The sequence below is a fragment of the Amblyomma maculatum genome, chromosome 4, assembly GCF_055883805.1.
Source record: "Amblyomma maculatum isolate TAMU_Amacu chromosome 4, ASM5588380v1, whole genome shotgun sequence".
NCBI classification, from domain to species: domain Eukaryota; kingdom Metazoa; phylum Arthropoda; class Arachnida; order Ixodida; family Ixodidae; genus Amblyomma; species Amblyomma maculatum.
In genome coordinates this window covers 54,568,929-54,595,491 of record NC_139347.1, presented here as the reverse complement: position 1 = coordinate 54,595,491, position 26,563 = coordinate 54,568,929, and the positions used below count along the sequence as shown (strand labels likewise).

General features: G+C 47.2%; 2 protein-coding genes across 5 annotated transcripts in view; one reads left to right on the top strand and one right to left on the bottom strand.

The window, feature by feature from the left end:
• The window catches only part of LOC146191070 (DNA-binding protein RFX6-like), a 39,804-nt gene extending 37,317 nt beyond the window's left edge, over nt 1-2,487 (top strand). Inside the window, exon 16 of the mRNA XM_084599712.1 lies at nt 2,360-2,487. Coding sequence (XP_084455838.1) covers nt 2,360-2,487 — 128 coding nt within the window. The remainder of the gene's footprint in view (nt 1-2,359) is intronic.
• Nucleotides 1-26,563, bottom strand: part of LOC146191068 (uncharacterized) — a 423,874-nt gene that overhangs the window by 238,411 nt on the left and 158,900 nt on the right. For all 4 annotated transcript variants that reach the window (XM_084601530.1, XM_084601532.1, XM_084601529.1 and 1 more), the window contains exon 2: nt 2,901-2,969. In XM_084601530.1, the coding sequence (XP_084457656.1) occupies nt 2,901-2,947 (47 nt within the window). In that variant the 5' untranslated portion in view covers nt 2,948-2,969. The remainder of the gene's footprint in view (nt 1-2,900; nt 2,970-26,563) is intronic.

The window sequence follows — 26,563 nt, the reverse complement described above, 5'->3', positions numbered from 1 at the left end:
TCAGCCCAGCACATTACCTGCGCCATTATATTATTTGCGCAGTATTCAACGAATTAATCCATATTTCCTCAAGTAAAATACAAGCAGAATAATTTATTCGATAGGTCGTCCGATTGGGGAAAAACGAATGCCGGTCTCCACCTCCAAAGGCGAGGATAGAGAAAACTTATATGTCTCAACTGCGAATTTGGTATGCCCTGCGGTACTGCATTGTATTATGCACAAAGCAGAGAAATGACTATGCTACTCCCTATTAGCTGATGGCAGCATGTACAGCATTTATCAAAAGTTTACAGCCCAGAGGGTTTGCTTTTAAGCCGTATAATATTACTTCTATAATAATCGTGGAAGTCCTAGCCATTGGAGAGGGTAGGACGAAAAACCTTCTTGCCTTCAGCAAGTATGGAAACCTGGAAATGTATTACGATCCACATAGCATCGCTCGGAAGTAGACCCCCCTGGGCTGTAAACTTTTGATAGAGGCTGTACGTACCCTTGTTCCATAAAAGAAGACTGCGAAATTGCAGCTTCGAATGAGTGATATATATATATATATATATATATATATATATATATATATATATATATATATATATATATATATATATTTTACATTTGAATTACAGTTCACAGGCAACGAAAACGACAACGATGTGTGCACACCACCGTGCTGATGGGAGATTAAAACATATTCTGGGCTCGTTGTTGGTTACGCCAGGCGACAAGGATCAGGGAAGTAGCAGGGGAGGTAACAACGTATGCGCTGCACGTATACATGGTTATATTTGGATTATACTCGTGTATGTTGCGCTGTATTGCAGGCTCTATAACACGCGCTTCTGTGAATTTGTCCCACTATACTTTCCCTTCTGCTGCTGCGATTACTGATTTCAGTAGTGATGTATATATATCTATACCTAACCGCTTCCATAAACAGTTATACAAAGTAATTTTGGGTTAATCCCTCTCGGTTGCCTGCATTGAGGCGCGATGTCTCTTGAGAATCATTAGAAGTGAGCATGAACCTGAATCGTTCTACAGTAAATGTACCAAGATGTAACAAGCGAAATTTCTCCAATATTCGTTTCATAGTCGCGATGGACAGAACAGTTTGCGCAACTGATGCAGTCGCTCACGCATATTGCGTTATTTCGTCAATACTACATCATCTCGCTCTCAGTTATAATTTGGATCATGTCTCCCTCACACTACGTTCAAAAACAACCAAAGGCTTGAGAAACGCTGATGTTTCATCCATAACACCTGTTGTCGCCCGTTAAACTGGTTAAGGTGGGTGAACCGTGCCACCAACTATGACACTAAAGGTTGGACGCCCCACCCGAGCCGTTATCTTAGCTATCACCGATAGCATAACTACAAAACGCCTCTTGGCTTCCTCACTCTTCCCTGCCAAGTCCGAGTTTGAATTAATAGTCCAAGTAAGGCAATACGGGATCAAAGTTCAGCAAGTGACAACATGAGGAATGATAATACAATGAACTACGTACTATTCATAAAAATTCGGCAATTCCTAAGGCTCCTATGTAAATGTGACGGAACTACATAGCTTTACAGTAAATTAAATTTCGCCCTCGTTCGGCACTTCCGGGATCCACGAAAAGGCTGCGCGGCCGAGCTCTCAATACCTGTCCTATAACTATATATAGTCTAATCAGATTGAAGGCACCCTCCGTGTGAGTTTTCTCACAACTGTAGCCTATAGAAGGAAATCGCCTTTAACTCCTTCCGGACAGTGGTGAGTGCTACTGCCATTCGTGTTCGCTGCAATGGTTCTCAAAAAAAAAAAAAAAAGTACACGAAATAAAGAAGCCTATGACCCACCTTTATAGACATTACTGAGGGGCAGCGCTGTGCTGTTCCCAAGACGCAGAAGCGCCTTTGCGCTGCGAGACAACAAAAGCCGAAATGGGAACTATCTAAAATGCAAAGCGTACGGCCGATCCACAAACAGAAAAGAGAAGCGAAACAAAAGACAGCAGTACTGGTGTCTCGTTTTGCACCGGCAGCCGTGTCGCCGCAGCAACTGGCTTTCCAGGCAGGCCCCTCTGTACGTCTCTTCCGTGCAATCTGTTTTGCATGCCGGCCTGGGAAGGGGGCACGAAGAAACAAAGCCAATAATGAAATGCGGAAACAAGAGGCGTCAGTACGCGGCTGGTTTGAGTCCCATGTTTCTACATTTGGTGGATTGGCCACGGCGCGCAAATTATCGATGCACGCGGCAGAGTTGCGCAGCGATGCGGAACCTGCCTCCGAGTTGCGTCGTCGTCGCCAAGCTTTTTTTGAAAGAAGCGGTTTGCCGTTCCTGGCGGCGCTGCTCTTGCTTTGTTCGCCCTGGCAGCCCCGCCTTCGTACAGCAACCCGTCCAGGCGGTCCGGCCGATTCGAGCAGGTAGCTGGCCGCAAGTGCGTGCTGCGAACGGGGCCTCGCGCGCTCTCGTCGAGGCGGCTGTTCTTGCGCGGAAGCTAATGAGTATCCACTGCCCCCGAAAAAGACTCTGACCCGAATGGAAGAACGGTGGGGGGTGGTGGGGCTCTGCATGACTACTGCTTAGCTCGCCTCGATCTAGCACCGATCATGTAGTTGGAAAAAACGCGGTACTCAAGGCAAACTATACTGGTCGCCCTCCACGTTAATATCTCTCTCAGAGGGGTGCAACACGACGCAACTATACAAGCTCACTGTAAGGCACATCGAGCGCCACGCGACTGCATCCAGCCGTGCCGTACACTATGCTGCTGCTAGGCGCGGAAGACTAACTTCGTGTCCATATCATGGCTTCGTGCAATACATGGTGAGCGAAATTGCACCTCCCAATTGTACGATAAATATCACAAGAATAACGAACAGAGCTACGCACGTACGTCTGAGCACCCACTTACCTGCAACGAACATGTAAACGCTGCGAAGTGGGCGAGAAGGCTGCCATGCTTCCGATTATGTGAAAGAATCTGGAAAGAGACAACAACTGATTAAGGAAGTCTGGAAGATCCCCCAACCATGTTCCAGAATTAGCATCGACTTCATCGACCTCATCCGTGATGCGGAGCAGAACACGTCCTGGTTCTGCCTGAAGGGCAAACCATCACAGGGAACTTGGATAAATACATCTCTGCATCTACCTGGTCGGGCAAAGAGCACATTCGGTTCTTGCGCAGCACTAGATGTAACTGCCATACCAAGCCTGGTCGTACGGCACCATCGATAGTATCAGTTAAGGCTGAATTCACACCGCTCTTCGATAGTTGCTGTCTCATATATAAAAACACTGGTCGACGAAAAGGTACGCACAATATTTTAGATTTTAATACGATACAGCTAAGGATCCGTGTCGCAGAAAAGCGGGTGTCGGCGTTGTGGTTGTAAAGCGAAAAATCAGAAGTAAGTAAAAAAAAGTTTTGCGGAAGCCCACGGAATCGAACACGGTTCGTTCGCAGTGCGAGGCGAACGCACAACCACTCCGCCACAGAAACCCCCGTTTTTTTTTTCAGCATGGTATTTATTACATGCTTTTAAATTCAGTATACAGTTGTATAAATTATTTACAGAGTAATCAGCCTGTAGGGGAAAAGTCCAATTGGAACATACAACACAGCACCACCCAACTAGAATACGACTTAGCACAACTTCACTAAAACGGTGGCAAGGAAAGACAACACATCAACAATGGCAGCCAGTCCGGTTGATAGCCACCATCTTCGTAAGTGTCTCTAAGCTGGTGTACCATCTGGCCGAAATGGGTAGCGGGGGAGACTAGAGGATGTTGGATCGGAATGCTGAACCTCTAGTCCGCCACAGAAACGTTCTTTTTTTTTTTTCAGCATGGTATTTATTGCCTTATTTCTCTCCGAATAGAGGTGGACCTAATGTATACATTGCCTTATGAATATCAGCTAATGTCTAGGTACGTCATTAGAAATAAACTAATTACGAAAGTAATAGTTAAGCGAGTAGCAAAGAATATTTCCCCTTTGCTTACCTGCGATGCGGCACGCACTGGAAGATTCCTTCGATCGTACGGCGCTGTCGCGACAGATGGCACGAGTTACCGCCCGATTAAAAACCTTATACATCCATCGTCTTCAAAGCATCGGGGTACAAAGACCGCGGAGAGAAACCAAACTACAGACTCTAAGCGGGAATAAATCACCGAACTTTCGCCCTACACTAAATACAAAAAAGGATTGGTGAGTCATGAGAAGTATGTCGCTGTGAGGCTGAAGAGCATGAGAAGGCGATGCGAACGGGGCCCGATAAAAGCTATCGCATTGGAAACTTAAAGGCGAAGCTTAAGCGTCCTCTATTTTTTCTTTCTTCGTACGCATTCAGAGCACCACGAAGATAGAACGCCCATCAATTATTTCTGAGTATGTTTTAATGCACCTGAAAGTTACTGGGGGCGCAATTGCTTGGTTCCAGTTCATTTATCATTTCCATATTTTAGTGGACGTTTACTGCTTCGCTTATTTTCCTACTGTAAAAAAAAAAATAAATAAAATCTCTCTCTCTCTCTCTCTCTCTCGCTCGCCCGCTCGCTTGCTCGGCCTCCTTAAAATGACATAATGGCATAAAGCACATTTTAGCACATCGTAGTTTTGGAAGGGATATATAGATTCAGAAAAGGTTTCATTTCTTTATCTTCATCTGGTTACGCCAGGTCGACCGATAAAGTTGTTGAGAAAGAAACGGTTCCCGCGAAAGGAAAAACTTCTCGACTCTCAGTAAATCGATATTTCCAAAGATTATGTTCTGGTTTCACCCTCCAAACTCATTCCACGAACTGTGAGGCGTCATGTGAGATGAGATGAGCTGACCGAACATCTTTAAAAAAAAAAAAAAAAAAAAAAAAAAAAAAAAAAAAAAAACGTCTTTAGGTGGATGGCGACACCTGATTTTGAGAACGGAAAATGACTAGCTTTGGAGGATTTGATTCGTTATTCGTTTACTGATTTACACAAAGTTAGATTTCACATTTGATCGCACAACGTAGCTCCTCGCGCCGGAAACGAGCTCATAGCATGTGATCCTGTTTCCTCCCTTGATTCTTATTCTTTTGCTTAGCGGTTTCACCGAACCTGTATTCTCGCTGTATTTACAAGACCTGCCTTTAACTGCAAAGGCTTGCGTTCTATCTTGCATACAGTCCTTATAATATATATCCTATAATATCGTTATCATGAATAATGTAATGTCGATGCCATTACTTTCCTTGTCTCCAGATTTCCGACAATGGACATCGTTTACAGCCCATACATCAACGTTTATCTTACCATTTCTCGACTGTGCTCACAAGCTGCATTCTCCAAAAATTTAGCTACTCGAACTTTCGACACCACGCCGTAAAAGAAAAAAAAAGAAATCTCCCGAATTTTGATGCTATGATGTTAGTTCATTTCTACTTCTGACATTATTCTTCCCTCAAAATTTTCTGTCGCGAGCTTTGAATTGGCGAAGAAGAAAGCGATAAAATAAAAACGGTAATAGAAAACTGGGTTGTTCGCCTGCCCGCCGCCCTGGAACAGGTCAGAACTCGTCCAAGAAACAAGCGTCAGAACGTTGACCCCTGTCCCTCACTTTAGAAACGCACCTCGCTGGCAGCCTACTCTGATCCAGCAGCTGTTTGCCAGCCGTCTTCCTCACACGAGTAGTCAAAGCAAACTTGTTTGGCGCGTGAATTCTCGCGCTCCTTGAATGGGCTTGCAGCTGGCACACACTGTCCGCCCACTAAGAAACACTTCTCGACAATTGCCGATGTATGAAATAAACACTTCGTACAAAGGTCCCGACAAAGGTCCTTGTCATTTCCCACGATGCCACGGGGGTTCTTACTGACCTAAAAAAAGCTGCGATTTTGAATTGAACGCGAAAGTCTGTCTGACGCACTATGTCACAAATATAACTTGGTCCAAAGGATAAGGCTGAAAGGACATGCGATGCGAGGCCTGCAGTTTTAGAAATTTCTGAGGTGCGGGCTGCATTATCAAGGAACGCGTGCTGGAAATAAAAGAACTGCATCGCTTTATGATTGACAAATCCGCCTCACCTATCCGGATTGCCCCCCCCCCCCCCCTTTTTTTTTTTTCAGTTGTTTCTTTTTTCGTATTCCTACGGTTCAATAGTGAACGTTTCAATGCTATAGCCAGGTGCGCAAATGTAACTTCGTGGATTCAAAAGTTCTGCGGTATTAAATATATCAATGCAGCTCCTGCCTTTCTTGAAATCAGGGAATACCGAAAAAGGATACGTAAATACGCATTCCAATGAGACAAGCTGTCATACATATAAAAGCAGACTTTAGACAGAGTATGCAACGTGTTGACCCCGCTGCTCGCACCACCACGCGTTGCCCGCACCATGCTGCGGCCAGTGTCATGCTGCTCAGACACTTTTTTTTTTTTTCTACAGCTGACTAGAACGCGAAGCAGAGTCTCGGCAAAAGAGAGCACTGACTGCGGCGCTCAAACAATGGAGCAGGAGCATACGCGAAGCGAGTCTTGCCCTAGACAGCCCCGGCGATGGCGCGTGGCAGAGGTGCTGCTTTGTGTTAGCGAAGTAATCGTTCTGGTTGTTGTTGTTGTTTTGTTGTTGTTGCTGCCGCCGCCGCTGTTTCATGCATAACTCGCCTTGCACTCGTGAACAAACACTGGCTGCGCCTGAGCGTCCCCTCCACTCTGTTCGAGTGTTGCAGAGGCGAAAGCCGCATGGTTGCTACTTCTTGAAGAAGAGCTGGCACGGCTTCGCTGCGATGGTCGAACGAGCATTACTCTCCGCGTCCGAAAAACGAGGCCGACCCAGCGCACGCGAACACACCAAACGCAAACTTTTCTTCGCTCTGTGCGTACTTCTGCAAGTGTGAACAATACGGCTCATTAGCTTCGCACCATTATCGACGTCAGCGACCTCTCGCGAGGAACCGAACAAGCTAGCTAGCCGGCACTCTCCGAACGAAAGCAAAGAGGAAGCTCCGGAGACCCAAAGTGAGCCTGCATTTTTTTTTTTTTTTTTACTGTACTTCAACCGACCTGAGAGAAGATAAGCTGGAGCAAGAGATCCTGTCTCGGAAGACGACGTCGTTAGCTGGCGACACGGCGAGTCAGTCAACCGCGAGGCCAGCCAGACGCCGACTCTGGAATGGGCCTCTTCGCTTCCTCGGTAGCTCGTCTGCGCACCATCTATAGGTCCATGGCGGTCTTGCTCTTCCGTCGCTCACGCGCGCTTAGCTGCTCACCCGGTCGCGGTACTACTCCAAGAAAACAAATAAACAAACAAGCAAACAAACAAAAAAAGAACCGCTCATTTCCTGGCTCACACGGCCACGGGTGGACAGCTTCTAGGAAATACCATTAGTTTATTCCGCCTTTCCGCAGCGTTCTCACCTCGGCGGGATGGAGTTTGAAAACACGTGAAAAAAAAAAAAAAAAAAATGGTATGATTCACATGAAGTGTAGCCAATGCCAGCAGGAGCTTTCAAGGCCATCTGGCAAGTTCATTCAAGCATCTGTCGGGATGAGGAAGGCGCGCAAAGCAGCTCACGCTTAGTGTATGCTTAAACCACATTCATTATTTTCCCATTTTTGCGGGAAAGCGACACGATGATCCGTAACGAAGTGACCCTTCGTACAGGTCGAGGAGAAAATATCCGCCTGCTCAGCAAAAGAAAAAAATATGAAACAATACTTCGCTTCGAACTGGGACGGCATCCTTTCATCGTGCCATCGAAAGAGCGTTTTGAAATAGCCACAAAAGTGAAGCTGCAGATGTGGACGTAGGTAATGGCGAATTCGAAACGGCGATCCGAAGCAAGTGTTTTTTCTCTACGAAAGGGAAGAACTGTTTATATGGGCGACTGGAATGACATCCTGAGTTCTGAAAGGATAACCACGATACGGTTCCTAAACTATCAGACATCTTGTTCCTTTGCGGGTTCGGAAAGCGCTTCAGACCGCAGATTGATTCGAATGGAACACAAACGTAAAAGCCGCTTTCTGTTGTGATGTTGGTCGTTAAGCGAGTAACCAAAAAAAAAAATCCGAACATAGCGTCTTGAAACAACGCTGAGAAAAGAAGTCGTGTTTTATCTGCCCATCTTCACAGCATGCATGATCCCTCACGTGTTGCGGTTCCGTAGCATTCTGTTACGCGGCTTGCGTTGATACAAAATGATACAAAAGCAACGCGCCCGCAATCAACTGACATCTATTTCGCATGATGGTGTGTGGTAACTCACAATCATCCTATAATGTGTTATGTAAAAAAGACATAAATGAAGCTGAAATGGTATACTGCAAAGAACATATTAATGAAATACCTTTCCACGTAACTGCACCAAAAACTCAAGCTTTCTGCGTTAATGGCACCCACAGTGCAATGCTCAATGTTTTTCTCGGATATAATTTGAAGCAGTGTTCGTAACCATGTTAACTGCGAAATTCGAGCGCGCCTTCCTTTCAGCTCGCAACAACAGTAGCTACTCAAAATATTCAAGAAAAAGATCCATTCAAGTCAGAAGTATTAGATATAAGTGCCTGCGAAAAGATCGGGGAAAAGAAACCCTGCATGGTATTGTCAGAATATTAAAATGTGTACGCCTAAACTGCATGTCGTGCCCCTCAAAACCCCCCTCCCCCACCCCCTCCCCATCCACCTACCCGGTCATTTCTCGCTTTGAGGTATACCAGGAAAATGGTCAGTATACTTTTGCGTCTTGTATTTACAGCTTTCCCATTTTGTGCGTGCGTTCATGGTCATCATCACGATCATCGTCATCATCATCAGTCGGACTATACCCACTGCAAGGCGAAGGCCTCTCCCATATTACTCCAATTAACCCGGTCCTGTGCACATCCACTTGTCCCCCGCGAACTTTTAACCTCATCCGTGAGGACATTGTGGTATTGACATGGTGTTGTGATTCTTTGTGCGCTTTCTTTTGTCGGTCTCTGTGTTGACATTCAGCAGAATGTACCTTAACCACATGTAGCAGCTTTTCCGTGACTAGGGCCTCTCGTTGTGGCGCTCCTGTTCCATGGTGCACCCAGAAGTCTCCCGGTTTCCTCCTTTCGGTGCATTTCTCGCTTAGCTGATCCTCAGTTGCTCTGCGTTCCCTCCGCTGCTGCGCATTTCCTCGTTCCAGAAAAACGACATGGCCCCCTTGGCTCTCACCAACTATACGCAGGACCCGTTCAGACATCCAGCCATATCGGGTGTCACGCATGTTCAAGGATGACGCGCAGCCTGCATTCGGGTAGTTATGCTTTTTCCAAACCGTTGTCCATATCAACGCGACAAAAATACATGGGCCGCTATCTGCTTCGTGCATTCCTACCCTGTCGATTATCCGGACCAGTGAGTTTCCGCATTAACGAGGCATAAATACATATATTCCTGGCATATCTTAAGTCACCATGAAGAGGACAGAAAAGTATATTCATGATCAAAGGAATCACTTCGTTCGGCAAACCTCAGGCTGCCGTAATATATATACAATTCCAAGAGGCAATTAAAATGGGCAAGCGTTGCAGTAGTAGTGCTGCTCGTGCGCTAATCTAAACCTAAACAAAACACGCTCTATAGCTCTAACTAGCCGTTTCAAACAATCACTTGTGTAATTTCATTTTATTGAGAGTCACGGAGTAATGTATGACTCCTTGAATAAATTCAGAGCCGGATTACAGAGTAATGCTGACCGTTAGCTGGAGCAGGGTGTTCGCAAGAGATATGGTGGGGGGAGATTTGATGCTATATAGTTGAAACGCTCTTAGGGCACTCTCGCTCAGACAAAATGGCCGCTCTCCGCGTCTCTAGAGAACACGTATACGGTTCGAGCAGAAAGAAAGAAAAAATAGTTCACAACGGAGCGAAATTTTGTCGATGCGGCTCTATAAGCTGACTGTATATTACTCTGGAATCTCTTCATAATCTCCGCAAGCTTCATTATATCGTTCCTGTAATACCCCACGTGTCTTAGTCAGCCTATTTTTCCATATAGATATGCGGTGAGCTTGACGGTGGCCGTTCAATAAAGACACAAAACCGTTAATGACATTCGCTACACGCCCAGTGTATACTGCGCGTATATACGTACTTGAGCCGACGGGGCTGCTTTATCAAAACAAATCTCTCAACTCTGGTAGCAAAAGAGGAAAGCGTGCCGAGAGTTTCAACGCCGCGCGTGAAGGCCCCACATTACGTGTTTCATTATCTTCGCGGCTGCAGATATATAGGTCGCGCGTTGCATAAAACGCGAACGCCTTTAAAGCCGCTTGATTATACTGGCGCGCTTCTTTTTCTTCATGCACCCCTTTTCTTCCCTCGTATTTTGCTTCGTTGCTAGATCGACTTCCGGGTAGTCGAACGGGCCCGCCTTAAAAGTGCACCCGACTCTGTAGGAGGCGCTCAGGCGCGGCGATTGTGGCTTAATAGAGCCTTCAGCCAAGCGCTGACAGACCTGTTGTCGTGCCCGCCCCCTTATACATCACCGAAGCTCGAATGAGTTGCGAACGGCTCATGCGGCGTGGCCTCGCGCACACTTCATTCCAAGCAAACGAGTTTTTACTTCTACTGTTACTAGATAAGCAAACAGCATACATTGCTCCTCACATCCCTCATATGTCTGGGTTATCTTCAAAATAGTTTCATAATAGTTTTGGAGGAAATTCTATTCTCGTAATTTGTTTGTACGCAAATGCATAATGCAGCAAGCTTTGCGCTGCAGTGCTGTGTTCTCTCCTGTAGTGTCTGTTTTCAACCAGCAGTTTCTAATTTTTACCTGCATACGCTGATATTGTTGCGAACGCAACACCGCGCCAGCCGCTTCGCCTTTTCAGCGTGGTCGCACCTCCACCGTGGCGCCGAGTCCACGAATGACGTTGAGCCAAGAAGAAGAAGAAACCGCTGGTGATAACAACTCGGTAGTTGCCACCGTGGTAGAGACGGACGAGTTGCCCGCACCGAAAGCTTTCGCTTCACGTCCGGTTCAGCAGCGTTAAACCCCCCAAATTTTTATTTCGAGTATATCTTCACAAAGGGGCCAGGAACTCAACTGTCCGTGTCTGAGACAGACACCAATGGAATGCATTGATAGGTTATGAATGGAGGTCTCATGATCTTTAGCAAAATAAACTGTTTCTTCCGAGAGAAAGCGATTTATGTTTTGGATCGTATTCAAAAAGCGTCAACATTGTCACATGTGCCACCTTCTGATTTGGGCTATGTTTAACAGGTAAGGTTCTTTCTATGTTTTAAAACTAAATCAAGTAGCAGACATAAAATACGACCTAAAGGATGGGTACAGGGATGCGTCGTAACCAAACGCGAACGCCTCCCCTTTGTGTAGGCTTGCAAACTTTACCCTCGAACGTTCAGAGAGCCGTTCGTGCATAGACAAACAAGGACAAGCCATGCAGCGTTACTCGCCGTCGTAAACATTTTACCGGCACCCGTCGATGCCGGCCGTTCTGCGGCAACTGATCGCATGCGAACACGCCCGAGACGGTGATCTAATTCAACATGAAGGCCTTCGTGACTCGCGGATTGATGCCACGGCTCTGCATGACGGCTCCTTCATCTGTGGACAGACCATTAACGTTATTTGCGTCTCTACGCGTTTACTACGCGTATACTTCTCTCTTAGCGGCGAGGAATAAGAACCTAGTACGATGGAAGGGCTCAGAGAGGGGTAACTTGCGAAGGAGCACACGTGGGCTGATGCAAGGCAGCAATGGGGATAGCTGGTTGTACTTATTTGATGGGACTAACGGGCTAAGAGAACAATCCGTCTATTTCATAGTGTAGCACGTTAGTTGCGTCAAAAATGTGCTGAACCTCCTTCAAAAAAACATCAGCAACATAATTAGGCTTCCCTTGCTGAACTCGTGGCAAGGACTTCTCACAGCAGGCTCATTGAAAACAGGATCAGCAGTTAACACTGTTTTACTCAATATCATATATACGAAATCATGCATTTTATCATTTTTTATTTGTGGCCACGCTGACTTTATATATCTGCACTGCATCGTTTATTTTTACATGCATTGATAGAAATATTTTTTTGTGATTATATGTTTTGCCATTGCAAACGTGGGTTTGAGAATCTACCAATATGTCGTTTGGGAGCCCTTACTCAGTAGCTAGTGATCGCGTAAATATATACGGCAAATAAAATTATAATACTATCAACTATATTAGCTTCAAAAGATTTATGTTCGGAATAAAGTAAGCCTGAGAGGAACCTGCGGACCTCGGTGTCTTTAATAAATACACACCTCTTGCTAAATTCGTGAAGTCCTAATAACAATTTTACTATTAACAGCTCCTGTCTGGGATTCAGTTTGCTATCAATATAGATGCTGTTCTAAACAACCCCCTTAGAAACATGGTGTGAGCATAAGAAGGCACATTCTTTTTATTGACCCGCATTCCGCTACCCTCCGTTAGAAAGCGTATACGCCATAATACAGGCTTGTCGATAAGTGCTTTACTTATGTATGGTCACATGTTACGGCTACCCATGTAACAGCATCGTTTCGCTCGCTAATAAAGCGCGGAGGTTCGCCGCGTATACCAATTTCGTACACGTAGCGCCGGCACGGAATGCGTGAGCATCTGGATAAGGTCACTGCCGTCGCGTATACAGTGAGCCTGTTTGCCGCACATACGAACGCGGACCGGCAACCGAACGGGTTGCTATGATAAATGAGAACACTAGAGCCGAGGCGTGCCGCTCGCTTTAGGGACGAAGAAGAGCATATCAGCGTGTCTCATCCGCGTGAAGACCATGCATCGCTGTTGTGTGGCCGGCCAGTCCGTACAACGCGCGGACCGGACACCCAGCAATTAGAGAGGGGGAGAGCTCGGCGCTGTGTGTCCCGCACTATAGCCACACGCGAAATGCGGAACATGCGTCAGAATGTGGGCCGACATGAGACGATACGTAATGCGCACCCTCGTCGGCTCAGGAGTGGGGACGGAGAGAGAGGGGTCTTCAAGAGCTTCGAGCATAAATAAACGAATCAAATCTCTCGCAGGAGGGGCCCGCTTAATCCTTACACAGCGCGAATACTCCCCGCTCAGCCGAAGAGCCCATTTGCATAAATAACTGGGCACCATGCTTCATCACGGCTCTGCACACACGCGCACCGCACTCCGGCGAAGGAGGAGGCAGTCCTGAGACGAAGACGAAGACCCATAGGAGCATCCCGCCGGCGGTTAGCTTTGTGTCTTGCTTTCGGCGCTCGCAGTGGCAAACAAGCCGAGCCGCCAGGTTACCCCACGCAGACAAAAGGCAGGACCGTTTTCCTGAAGGCGTTATCGCCCCGTGTCCTGCAACCGCCAGAAGAGCCGAATTACCATAGACCCACTTGTTAGCGGGTTCTTGTAACCAAAGCGAGCATCATCAACCGGTACACACCGAACGCCGCCGCGGAGACGATCGCCAGGGGTCACGAGTGAACGCGAGCTGAATTCCGGTCACGCGTGGCCCATCAGGCTGGTTTCGCCGAGCCACGCTGTGAACGACTCCACGTGAGTCACAACAGCAGGGTGGGAACGGCACGGGTAGCACGCCTCTGGTACAGACTTCAAGGGGCAATATTGGTTAAGGTTTCCGTATGCCCGGTCCATTCATGGCGAGACTACTAAATTTGCAACGGTACTGTACGGCGCAGGAATCAGAATGCCGACGCTCAGTGTTTGGGGCGTCATTTTGTAGCTGTTCTTATCGCAAATTTTCATTTGTACGCTCCGCTTCTCGGTAGCCCAGCGGCTTAGCATCTGGTCGCTGAACCAGAAGTCGCGGATCGAATTCAAGGCGCTGCGGCCGCGTTTCCACACTGGCGAAGTGCAAAACGCCCGGGTGTTGGAATCCGTAGTGTACTCGATACGGTGTCCCACATAGGCCGACGTGCAGTCTCAGGACATTAAAAGGCGAAGACCAGCTTGAAGCCTCGCCTTCGATATCGAAGCCAGCTGATAAGATTGATTTTTTGCTTCAAAAGAAAAATGTGACGTCGCAAGTCGCAACTATACCAGTGGTAGAAGAACAAACGAATTCGTGCCGCAGAATAGTTACAAACTATGGGACCCAGTTTGTAACTATTCTGCTGCACGAATTCGTGGGTCCCAGTTTGTAGCGTATACACTGGCAGTGTTTCGTTGTTTCTGAAGATTCGGTAGGAAGCTCTGTATTATCAGTCGACGCAAAAGGCCATGCGAAGAATAAGACTTGTCTGGCTAAAAGATCATCGTGATGAAACCTGTTTATAGATTTAGATCAATTTGCTCCAGCTCAACAAACAAGCTTGTCTTGTTGTTCATTTCTCTCTTTGAAGGAGGAACGCAGTAGCTTTGAGAAAATGGTGGTAATTCACTTTATTTCTTTTTTTCCTTTTGCCTTGCGTTGAACAGCGCTGAGGCAGTATGCACAAAGCCAATGGGTCGCAAGAAAAATATATATAAAATGCATTTTTTTTAATCAACTATGAGAGCCAAGTTAATAAACCAGTTATGAATTCTGCAATACGTTACATCGGTTCCCGATTGGCCAGCTCGCCGGCTGGTATGTGTACGGTTCTCCGATGCTGAAGAGCCTGCCGTTATGATCCGGCACTGCTTGTGCTTGGCCACAATACAGTTATATGTATGTTGATTAAAAAAAATCCTCTTGTCTTCTTTTTTTTTTTTCTAATCAACGATACCTGTACTCTATTGGGGCCAAGCACAAGCAGGTAGACACCAAGTTAATGATATCGGCCATTCAAGAATCAGTCGCGAGTGCGAAATAGTCCGTCGTGCTCCGCATATCGTCACATAAAAGCCGGGTCATGAACGGCCAGGCTCTTCAGCATCGGAGAACCGCACACGTACCAGCCGGCGAGCTAGTCAATCGGGAACCCGTCTAGTGTACTGCGGACTTCATAACCGGTTTATTAATCTGGCTCCGAATTTTTCGAAAACTCTTTCACCCATCCGTCTTCTCTCCGTACTACTCCCTTCTTGCCAGCACCGTATAAGCAGGCGACAAAAAAGAAAGAAAGAAAGAAAGAAAGAAAGAAAGAAAGAAAGAAAGAAAGAAAGAAAGAAAGAAAGAAAGAAAGAAAGAAAGAAAGAAAGAAAGAAAGAAAGAAAGAAAGAAAGAAAGAAAGAAAGAAAGAAAGAAAGAAAGAAGTGATCAACGAGAGAACAGAAATTTAAGAAGTTGAGTCTAGGTTTCACATTTCGACCTATCTTCATGGCAACAGGTGTGCATTTCTCATTTAAAACAGCCGCAAGAATCCGGAGAGACCAGGGCCGGCTTGCACGATAAAGTCCGAGCTAAGTCCAGACTTAAATGGTGTCTTTAGAAAGACCAAGCTTATTTAAGACGGCTCGTGTCCCGAACGTCGAACGCTTCGGGTTCATGTTCACCAGAGTGGCTTCCCAGAACGGCCTCAGCACCCACTTGGGGCATTTTTCCTCGTAACACAATCTTAAGCCGCAAAAAGCAATGGCACGGATTTTACACAACGCAAAATTGACGGAATGTGTACATCTTACAGCAGGGACAGTGCCAGCGCATCCCTGTATTTCCCTAATTTCTTTACTTAGACACCTGGCGTCCTTGTGTCTTAACCAAGACAGCACTAGAGTCGTAATCATACAAGCGACTTATTCATATCAGGACTGAAGCCCAGTCTTGACTCCAGTCTTAAGCGTCCATGCTAGTGGCCTATTCTTTAGACTCCAGTTAAGTCTGGACTTAGCTAAGACAGTCTTAAGATTGTTTTGTGCAAGCGGGCCCAGGACAGCCAGGTTGTGACGTCTGATTAAAGTTCGCTCGACGCTGGGTGGGACGATAGCTGGCGCGTTTTGACACCCGCTCGAAAGTACCACCGCGCCAAGCGCGCTTAGATGAGCAGCGAGAGGCTGCGGCGGCAGCGTTCACGAGCGTCACGACCGATGCGTTGAGCCGGCGACGCCACGAAGCGCGCTTCCATCGGGGCCGGGACCGTGACCGTGCGGATGGCGCCCTCCGCCCGCGTCTCGACGCGCGTGACCGTGACACACGTGGTCGCTGCTGCGCACGAAGGTGCAGCTGCACCGGTCGCCAGCCCCCGGCGTCTAGCCGAAAGCTTTCGTTCGACGAGGAAAGGAAAAATGGGGAATACACAGCGCAGCTGGTTGGCGAGAAAGAGCTGACGAAGCTGTCTTTGATTTAGCCTCATCTGCTCGCGTCAAGACTATGGATGTACGCGAGCTGTTAAGCCATTATTAGAGATGAACGGATCAAATAAAATGCAGGACGTATTCTATCCTAGATTGCTGGCAAGGCCTGGAGCCTGCAAATGATGAATCAGTAAAATGAGCAAAGTGTATCTGCGTTCGACACCGGATTAGGAACCGTACGTAGCCTGCGACGTGTGAAGCACACCAGGGCCCCAGTAGCCCACAAAGTGCTCAGCTGCGCAAACAGCTCAGAGTTTTATTAGTGACACCTCGGTAGTCGAGCCCATCGGAAGTGTTCATATGTGTGGTTGTAGGCGCACTCTTATGAAAATAAATATTAAACATAATCATTCTGTGATGACCATGGCCAATCCTCTCTCTGGATACACGCCAAGGAAACAATCAAAGAGCATGTTCTTGGCGCCTGCTCCTGGCTCGAAGAACGGTTTGTTCGGGCCAGTTTCGTGAAGAGTCCGTATCGCAACGAGCATTCAGCGCAGAGACGCTGCAACCACCATCTCCTCAGTTACATCACAGCATCAGGTCCGAGTCCCCCAGAACAGCAGATGTGTCTCGTAACACTCGCTCCGCCTCCCAAAGCCGAGCAAGCAGAGCGGTCACCCACACACACCTTTTATTAGGTGAAAGTCACTCCTCGTTGAGAACTTAACGAAAAACTACCTACGGCCTACAAGATGTGCATTCCAGAATTTTGCGTTATTTTATTGTTCTTGTTAATCGGTTTCGGGTGACATGTTTGGTTTGGTTTGGCTTGATTTGGGGGGGTTTAACGTCTGAAAGCAACAACTCAGTCTATGAGAGACGCCGTAGTAGATGGCTCCGTAAATTTCGACTACCTCGGGTGCACTGACATCGCACAGCACACGGGCGTCTTGCTTTTCGTCTCCATCGAAAAGCGGCCGCCGCTGCCGGGATTCGATTCCGCATCCTTGAACACAGCAGTAGAGTGCCCTAACTATATTGCATCACCACGACGGGGTCGGGTGACATCTGTATGCTTATGTAATGTATTTTGCGTTTGAATGCGTGTGTGATCTGGTGCGATTTTTTCGCTTTTGGTGAGCAAGTACTTGCTTGACTGTAGCCTGTTCCAATACCGGGACAAGAACCTCGTCAAGCTACTAAGTATAGTCTCTTGTATCCGCCGGTAGGTTTTTCTTCCGCTTTTAATATGGTAGAAACTGTGAATTTGGATTCCTGTGTGCGTCTCCATGTCTGAGTATGCCACTGGTTGCACAATTCAAAAGTTGCGTCCACCGGTGGCCAATTAAGGCAATCATAAAAAAACTAAAGGATCGGGAAAGGGTGCTACACTAACTATGCACTTACGCTCATTCTGTCAAAAAAATTGCTCAAACAGTGCCATATTTTGCGGATACTCCCATTTTGGATCCAATTTGTTGGCCAACCGCGCACCAGACCCCGAGAAAAGTTTGCTAGTTATCAGTCCTGACATCACACGCGGCAGTTACCGACGACAGGGTGATCAAAAAATGAATCAATCAATCACACACACACACACACACACACACACACACACACACACACACACACACACACACACACACACACACACACACACACACACACACACACACACACACACACACACACACACACACACACACACACACACACACACACACGCACACGCACACGCACACGCACACGCACACACACACGCACACACACTCACACACACGCACGCACGCACACACACATGAACAATGTGGCATACAAGAATTCAAGCAAAGCAACCCAGTGCCGCACCAGGATGAAACGGCAAAATGATGTGTACAGGGCGCATGGCTATATTCGACCATGTTCATCGATGGCCCACTCTGTCATGCACACACACACACAAAAATGGGGGGAGGGGGTGGAAGGGGGGGGGGGGGGGATAGTAGCCTGTTTGTCTCTCTTATTCGCCGTTGACTGGAGCTGATTTGTCCAAGCGCACCCTTCCAATATTAGCGGTCGGGCTAGCACGACGCACCAAAAGCCCCAATCTCCAAACCAGCGCCAAGCAAGTTGGCCGCAGAATTGCCCACGCACCGCGAGCCGCGAGACGGGCAAATCACAGCGTGCCAAAGCTGACCCGAATATTTCGGGCTGTGCCTCGCCTTCACCCCCCCCCCCCCCCCCCCCCAACTTAAACAAAGCAATGCGGAGCGTCAACCATGGCATCCATGTAAGCAGCGGTGACCAGACAACGACGACCAAGCCGCTGAAGAAGAGTAAGCACCCGGTTGACGAAGAAGAAATGAGCAGTTCCAACCATGCAAAGGAGGGAGTGGAGACAGAACGGTCTCGGCTTATAAGTAGACAGTAAAAGCAACTGCAAGCCTGCACGCTGTCAAAATTGGCTCGAGGTACAGTACAGCTCTCCCCCTCCACCAAACAGGCGCATCAGCGGTCGCGCGACGCGGGGCAAAACGAAGAAACGCAGGATGATCCTCCACGACGCACCTCGCAGAGCTGAGCACTAAAGGTAAACCAAACAAAAGAAATACTCGGGCGAGCAGGTGTATGGAAAGGCAGCACAAAACAGGTATAGAAGACTCAAAGTATAAAGAAGGCTGTGCGGTTTGCTGGCGTTCTGTTGGCGCCTGCCGTGTATATATATGCACCGGGCGAACAAAGCTGGCAGAACTCGAGCACAGTTGGCCGTTACGTCTCCTTAGGAAAGAGAGAGAGGGTGAACGAAAGCAGAAACAAACACAAAACCAGGTCGCCCTTCGGATTCGAGCGTTTGTCGGAAGAAAAATGAGCGAAAAAAAAAAAAAAAGAACATGAAAAGATGGGGCAAGGGGGGGGGGGGGGGGGGGGGGGGAGTGCGAGAGACGGCACGGGTTGTAAGGCTGGCTCATCACTGTGGGAGGGATGTGGCGCCGCTGAACACGCGAACGGCAAACGCGTGAGTCCAGTCCAGTACGCAACGTGCGAACGCCGTCCCTTTGTGGTCTGTCACTTTTATATCCAGGCCTCTTCCTTTTTCACGCACGCATTCATGTAGGTTGGACGCGTATACGGAGCTTGAAAATTTTATTCGATTATGGAACGAATGGAGTTCAAGGCGTCGAACTCCATGAGCGACCGCAGTGGATGGACGGGAAAAGAAAAGAGAGATAAAGATGCCGTCCAGACAGGGAAGTTCCGGAACTGTTGCGAACGCCCTCAGTTGAAAGCCCAGGCCCTTTTGAGAAGTCACTCACTTTGAAGCAGTTCCATTAGGGCCTCTTTGCGAAAAAGTTTTTCCTTACTTTATTCTTTTTTTTTTTTTTTTTTTACATGTGATACAGTGTTACATTCTACCCCGCACTGTCTGACCTCATCTTTCCCATCTCATCTTTGCGTGTTTCCTGTTTTTTTTTTTTGTTTTTTGTTTTTTTTTTTTAAATGAAGCCATGTGGAACAGCCTGAAAAATCAAAGATGGTACACAATCTGCTTTTCCAGCAGGCGGACGTGATGCGAACGACACTTATAACGTACGCCAGCGGCACACGATCATGATTTTGTGTGGGGGCTAGGAAACACATTTCATGGTCACACGGCTAGCATGAAGTCATAGCTCTAATAGACTTAAGGGAGATAAAATTCAAGAGTATACTGTCTTGATTAACGACGCCAGCCAGCTCGCAAACTGCTTCGGGCTCTTTTTCTCGAGCATAGAAATCCGCCTTGGATGCACATTTGTCAGCTTTACGTCCAACTCCAGCACGCACAAGTAGTCTATATATATCGCTTATTTTCCTGCACGGAGGTGAACATTCCAGTTGGTATTATTCTGTGACCCCGGCAAAACGGGAGCTTATATTATAGTTTCTTTTTCCATTTCCACCGTTTATTATTTTTATCGCGTACATTTGACAGCTGTGATTTACAGCATGAAACCGCGTAGCTAAGTGTTGGAATCCGCTGTGATGTAGAGCTCCCGCCGCGCAGAAAGCGTACGCGCTCGTAGGCTCTCTTGCTTCTGGCCCAGCGTGAAAGCCAGCGCTGAGCTTTCACAATTGGTGCGAAGCGTCTTGAGCGCTTAAAGTGTGAAGCACGATACTCTTCAAGGAAAAAAAGTGCACGACACGTACGTAGCTGGATACCTGATATTTCAGCGCTGATTTTGGTGCAAAAATAGTGCCGATTTGTGGAGTGCTTGACTATAGAGGCCCTTATAGAAAATATAGGGCTGTTAGTCGTTCGTTGCTCAACAATTGTTGAAAGGATATCTTCCAGTATAGTGAACCCAGGTTAGCTGGCCTCTTCTACCCCCTTTTTGTCCACTGTAGCCTTGTCCTAGGGGTCAGGGCACCCGTTTCGGTTGCGTGAGCTGGTTGGTTCGAAACTGACCTCCGGAAACCCACCGGTAAAGATGGGTATACTTCCCCCTCTCGACGCCCAACTTTCTTTTTGGGAGTGCGCTTGAAGGAAGCTCCTAAACTTCACTGAACTCCTCTGCGGGCAAACCCAGCTCCGATTGACCACGCAGCCTCCAAAGGTGGTCCTCGCCATCTTGGTTAGCCCACTGGACCTTCAGAGCAGCAGCACCGTCAGCAGGTGTTCTCATGCAAAGAGGGTGCCACAAATGACTTTTGATGCACGAAGCGGGTTTCAGTTATTTCATGGCGGAACGATCACTGTCCCTGAGCACAACGGTTTGTTGCGAGTCTATTTTCACAAGGGTTTCAACTCGAAAAGCGCCGAGCACCATGCAGGGATCGAACCTGGTACCGCACGAATGTGAAGCGGGTACTTTGCCACCATGAAACACTACGTAAAAAAAAAAAAAATAATAATAAATAAAAAATAACAATAATAAGGAAACGGGGGGGGGGGGGGGGAAGCCACGTATAGGCTTTTTTGTCGTAGGAAACGGATTTAAGGTTGCCTGATGGCGGAACGAATCGCTAACCTATCAGCCATTTCATTTTCCTGCCTTTGTATATAGGAAAATTGTTTTGTTTCTTTTGTTCGTACACCCACATCTTCCTATACTGTCTTCATCCTTGATACATCTTCATTTTTTTTTTATTTGTTTCCAGTTCAGAATGGAGTGGTGGATATTATAGGAAAAACGCGGCGATCGCGCGCTGAGGCGAATCGCAACGGTCGTAAACAAGGGTTAAATATGACCACGCGGCGAGAAGAATCACTAACTCCGTGCACACTGTAGCGACTTTAGCAAGACGAGTATTACACAAACAGCTACTTCTCGACCCCTACACATGCGGGCTCGAGGTCGCATACGTGCGGGCAGGCATCTGACGCATAGAGCTGGACAGGGTGGCAGCAAACGAACGCTTCAAGATAGCCTTGCCTGTCCGCAGTCTTGCCTGTCCGCAGGGGCTTTGTGGCACGGGCAGAGGCTCTTTATTTTTCTTTCCTTTTGCATGCCTCAGCATAATATATGTCCGCCGGGGCTTCGACGGAGGTCAAGTTCGGCGATGAATCTCGATCCTCGGCAGGGTGCCTTCAAGTTTTGACACGGCCGCCTCTTTCAGCCCGCAAGATTTGCGCGACACGAGTCATGCAGAATGGCCACGGTAGACTGACGACCGCAGCCATCGGCCCTGCACGTGTAGATGCTTTCGTGCAGCAACCGAGGATTACAACGTATCTTCCTTCTACAAGAAAGGAGGACTGCAACGCGTTGAGCCAATGCCCTCGTTTTATGTCACAGCTGATCTCGCCTATTGATTACTTTAAGGCTTAAAAGGTGGAAGCACCAAGAAGGTGTCTAAACACGGAGCTAATTTACTACTTCTAAAACCAATCGTGCCGTGCCGCCATCCGGCGCGATCTCTTCGCTGCACCGAAATAACGACAAGTGGTTTAGGATTCTGTTCTTCAGAAGTCTCGCGTTTGCATACACGTCGCGTAGGAGACGGCACCGGTGCCCGCGTATACGCCAAGGACGACGTACTTTTGAGCCGAGTACAGTGCGCCGCTGATGAAGAGCCGTTATTTATTACTATTCGCGAGCCTACCGGCGCCTCGCATTCGATCCAGTGGGCTGCTACTGTCACTGAACAATTTACAGGTAATTTTGTCATTGAGGAAACTACCAGAATAACAGAAACAACGTGCCTGTAATAGCGAGCTGCCTCTTAAGCTAAGAAGAACTAAATCGCAAATAAAAATACCAGGAAAGCAGCAACTGAAATTTTCTGCACCGCGTTTCCTACTCTTTTTCAGCATGCTTGCGAAGTAGAAGCCAATCACTTCACTGCTTAATATTGGCAGGCACAAGTCGGGGCAAAGCTGTATCTGCCAATGTTTTCTTTTTCTTTTTTTTTTTTTTCAGTGATAGAACCGGATACACTTCCGCTCTGATTGCTTCATGAGAGTGTCGTGATTGCTCTACAGATTCCTCCTACAATTTATACACCACCGTACGTATGTCACGACCACCGTTTGTCCCCTTTATATAATACTATGTCCAACTCCAAAGGGCAAGCAAAGCAGGAGGTGGCAGGAAATCAAATGGACAGATAAGATTAGGAAGTTTGTAGGAATTTGATAGCCGCAGCTAGTATACAGTATATTGTTATTGGGGTGACAAGGAAAAGACGTTTCCCTTGCAGTGAACATGCAGATATTGTTAGGTTATGATAACGATGATAATGTCCCACTCTCTTTTTTCATCTCTTTCCTTCAAATCATTTCTTTCCTTCCCACAATCATCTTACTCCGCTGCTGATAATCACTCCAACTTTTTTTCTCTCCCTGGAGTGCGCAGGAAGACCGGCTGCTCCCCGCTCCTTTGTGCAGATAATTCATTAGCGCCATGTTTTACATTTCATAGAGGTGCGGACTAAAACAACTTTAAAAATTTGCCCACGTAAAGATGCCTCAAAGAAGGCACTAACACAATTTGAAACAGCTAAACATTTATATAGAGGCCTTTACGTCACTGGTTTGCTTTTTGGCGGCCGACCATACCCTATTCAGAGACCAAAAAGCATCGCATTTTCTGAAAAATTCTTCATTCCAGCGTGTCCGACAAAGGCTGTCCTCGAACACCCGCCACGCTTAGCGCCCTAAGGCATCCGAACGGGTACGAGGATGGGTCATTTCAACGCACGCAGTCGTACAAATTAAACGCAATGTCACCTTCGAACGAAATGCGCTTCGTTTCATTTTTATTTTCCTTGGAGCAAAGGGAAATAAAAGCATATAATGGCATAAAGAGAAAGAAGGAGTGACACCCCACGCCCACATGACGCGATATACTCGGATTGCGCGCATCCATCACGTGGCAGCGAGGGGTCCCCGACCGGCAGCTGCCCGTAATTTCCGTCGCTTTCTTAGTTAACGCCCGTTGTCAATAATAGATTGCACGTGGGAGGCCGCAAAGCTCCATTATTGCCCCCTCGAGATACGCGGTGAACAGAAAGCAGTGTGGCACAGGCGACAGGAGGGCGCCAAAGCCAGGGGAGCAGTTGGCGCTGCCAGCTACAACGAGAAAAGCAGCAGCGAGAACTGAACCGACGCCCGCTTCTGCGAGTGTGGTGAGGTGTCACGAACGTTCCATCGCAAGCGGCGATGGGGGTGGAAACCTGAGCCAACCTTCCGTTATTTTGCCGTTGCGTGCCTCATGTCTGCAGTTTTGTACTACACACGTTCTGTCATAGCGAAATCAATATAGTGCACTTTTGTGCAACGTCGATGAAGCCATCCGGCGGGCAGCTAGAAGACCGTCCCTCAGCTTGATCACTGGAGCTTCCATTGAGACTTGGACAGCATCTAGAGCGGGTAGCCAATTGACTTTCGGCTATTAACTATATAACACAACAAACGCGTCCGCAGCAGCTTTCCAGATTGGGGGACTTTCCGATGGCCGCAGATGCATGTGGTCAAGGCTAGTGGCCAGCACGTTGCCAGCGTATTCCTATCTTGCGAATAGTGCCTGATTTAACGGTTCAATACTCTCGTAACTGCCCTAGATCCCAAACTACACTCAAGTTATCGAGAGCGTCGGTGGGCGCACAGCTTACCGAGAGAAAGCATGAGCAGCGGTAGTAAAGGCTTGTTGCTCGCTTATAAATGCTCGGGGCTCCACCTTGCGGGACCAGTCGTTGCGGTGGTGGTGACTCACGATCAACAGGGGTGCATATTGTGAACCTGAAGAGTGGCCCGCCTGTCTTTTCATCAAGGGAGTCTGGGGAAAGTGGGTGGGTGGGTGATGGGGAAAAGTAGGGGATGAACTGCGGAGAGGGGCGTGAGTGTTCGTGACTGGGAAGCATGGAGGTGCTCGCGTGTCGCGGTGCTCATGCAATAGAGAGGTACTACATGGACAGGAAGAATAGGACAAAAAAATATATCGACGCCGTATAGAGGGGGGAAGGTGGAGAGGATGTAAGGCAGCCAAGGGCGGTGCGTTCTGTGCAGACCCACCTGGGGATCGAAACTGCGCTCTCTTTTTCCCACACTATGAATTACCTTCGCCAAAGGTCGGTGCACCGTCCTCCTTCGTCAGCCCATGCATCACTGCGCGCCGGGTGAAGAGTATCGATTTTCAACGTCGCATTCTAGCTTCCCGCTTACGCAGATACGAGATTGCCGATATTCGAGACAAGCCTAACGTTTACTGACTTGCCAGTTGTTTTTGTTAGTCTTGAAGTGCACGTGCTTCTTTGTTTACCAAAGGAGGTTGCTTTATATTTGCTAAAAAATGCGAGCTGGGGAATGGGGCAGAGTCCTTTCTTTCACTCAGCGCAAGCAATCGAAGTTGACTCCCCATCAAGTACGCTGGAGTCATTGGTGTCGTATTAGTTACGTTACAGTTAAGGAACAAATTTCTGTGTATAAAAGAGACGATTATTTTAACTCTAATTCATAAACTAAGGAATTAAACTCGAGCTGCGATTTCTTCTTCTTCTTCTTCTTCTTCTTCTTCTTCTTCTTCTTCTTCTTCTTCTTCTTCTTCTTCTTCTTCTTCTTCTTCTTCTTCTTCTTCTTCTTCTTCTTCTTCTTCTTCTTCTTCTTATTATTATTATTATTATTATTATTATTATTATTATTATTATTATTATTATTATTATTATTATTATTATTATTATTATTATTATTATTATTATTATTATTATTATTATTATTATTATTATTATTATTATTATTATTTGCGAGTTTAACAACTGGGCTGAGTATGTGGCTGATTCGGCCAGCAAACTATATTGAAAGGTGTCTTTTCATTTAACATACGAAGACAAAATTCAAAACCTATGGATGAAGCTATTATTTTCCATTCTATAAAATAAAATATTATACGACTGCACACGAAACTGCGCGCCTTAAGCTACCCACTGCCTTTATTTCACACGCACAATCAAAGGAGGCTAGCGAGAAAGTGGAAATGGCAGCCGGATGATGCCCATCCTGTTGATTTTCAAAATATATCCGGTCGGCTGGAAGGAAGAAGAATGGAAGCATATAACAAAAACTCAGCTAAGCGACAGCACCTTGCACGAACACACCGCAAGCTTTCTTTTCAACCAAGAAAATACAGTGGCATATAAAACGTGGGCGACAAAAAATACTAATAAAGTAATACATGACGGCACGAACGCTGACTCCAGCTAAATTTCTCAGAGAATGTACCTCTTTCAGCATTTTCGTTTTCCTTGAACAAAGCTGGAGTCAGCGCCCGTCCCATCGCACGTGCTATATGTTAGCCTTCATTAACGGTGTGCTTTAGCGCTTGAAAACAATGGCGAATAAATCCCCAATCGCGTACGGTACTTAATCAACGCCAACGGGCATAGCTTACTCAGAACCTTCCGAGATGCCGCAAGGACCGCTTTTGGTCGATATTTCTCAGGAAACAAGGTTTCTTTTTCTTCTTTTCTTTTTTTTCTGGTTTGAAGTTTTTGTTTTCTTTTTTATTTTTACCCTTGTTTCACATGAGCGCGAATCGCTTTTTGTGCCCCCCCCTTCTCTGCTCTCTCTCTTCTGTAATGCCCGCGGGAGAAATTGTTGGTACAGAAATAATTAAATGACTAAAGGTCCTTCGTCGGCCGTCGCCCCGAGGGATACGAGACAGAGACAACTTCGTATGGCGCTTGAATGCCGTCTGGCGTCCCAGGACAGCAATTACACACGCAGGGGCAGACAACTCGAACGATTCAACGGCGAACCGCTGAAAGCTCAGAGAAGCGTTTTTGGTAAGGGGCATGCACCCTCAGCGACGCTCCTCAAAGACAGAAAATGAAGGCGCCTAATGAAGGTACCACTTTGAGAAACGCCCCGCTATTTATTCGCGGTAATGCAACGGGCGATTGAGGACATTAGGGTTCTTTATTTTCCATCTCAGACCTTCTTCCTTCG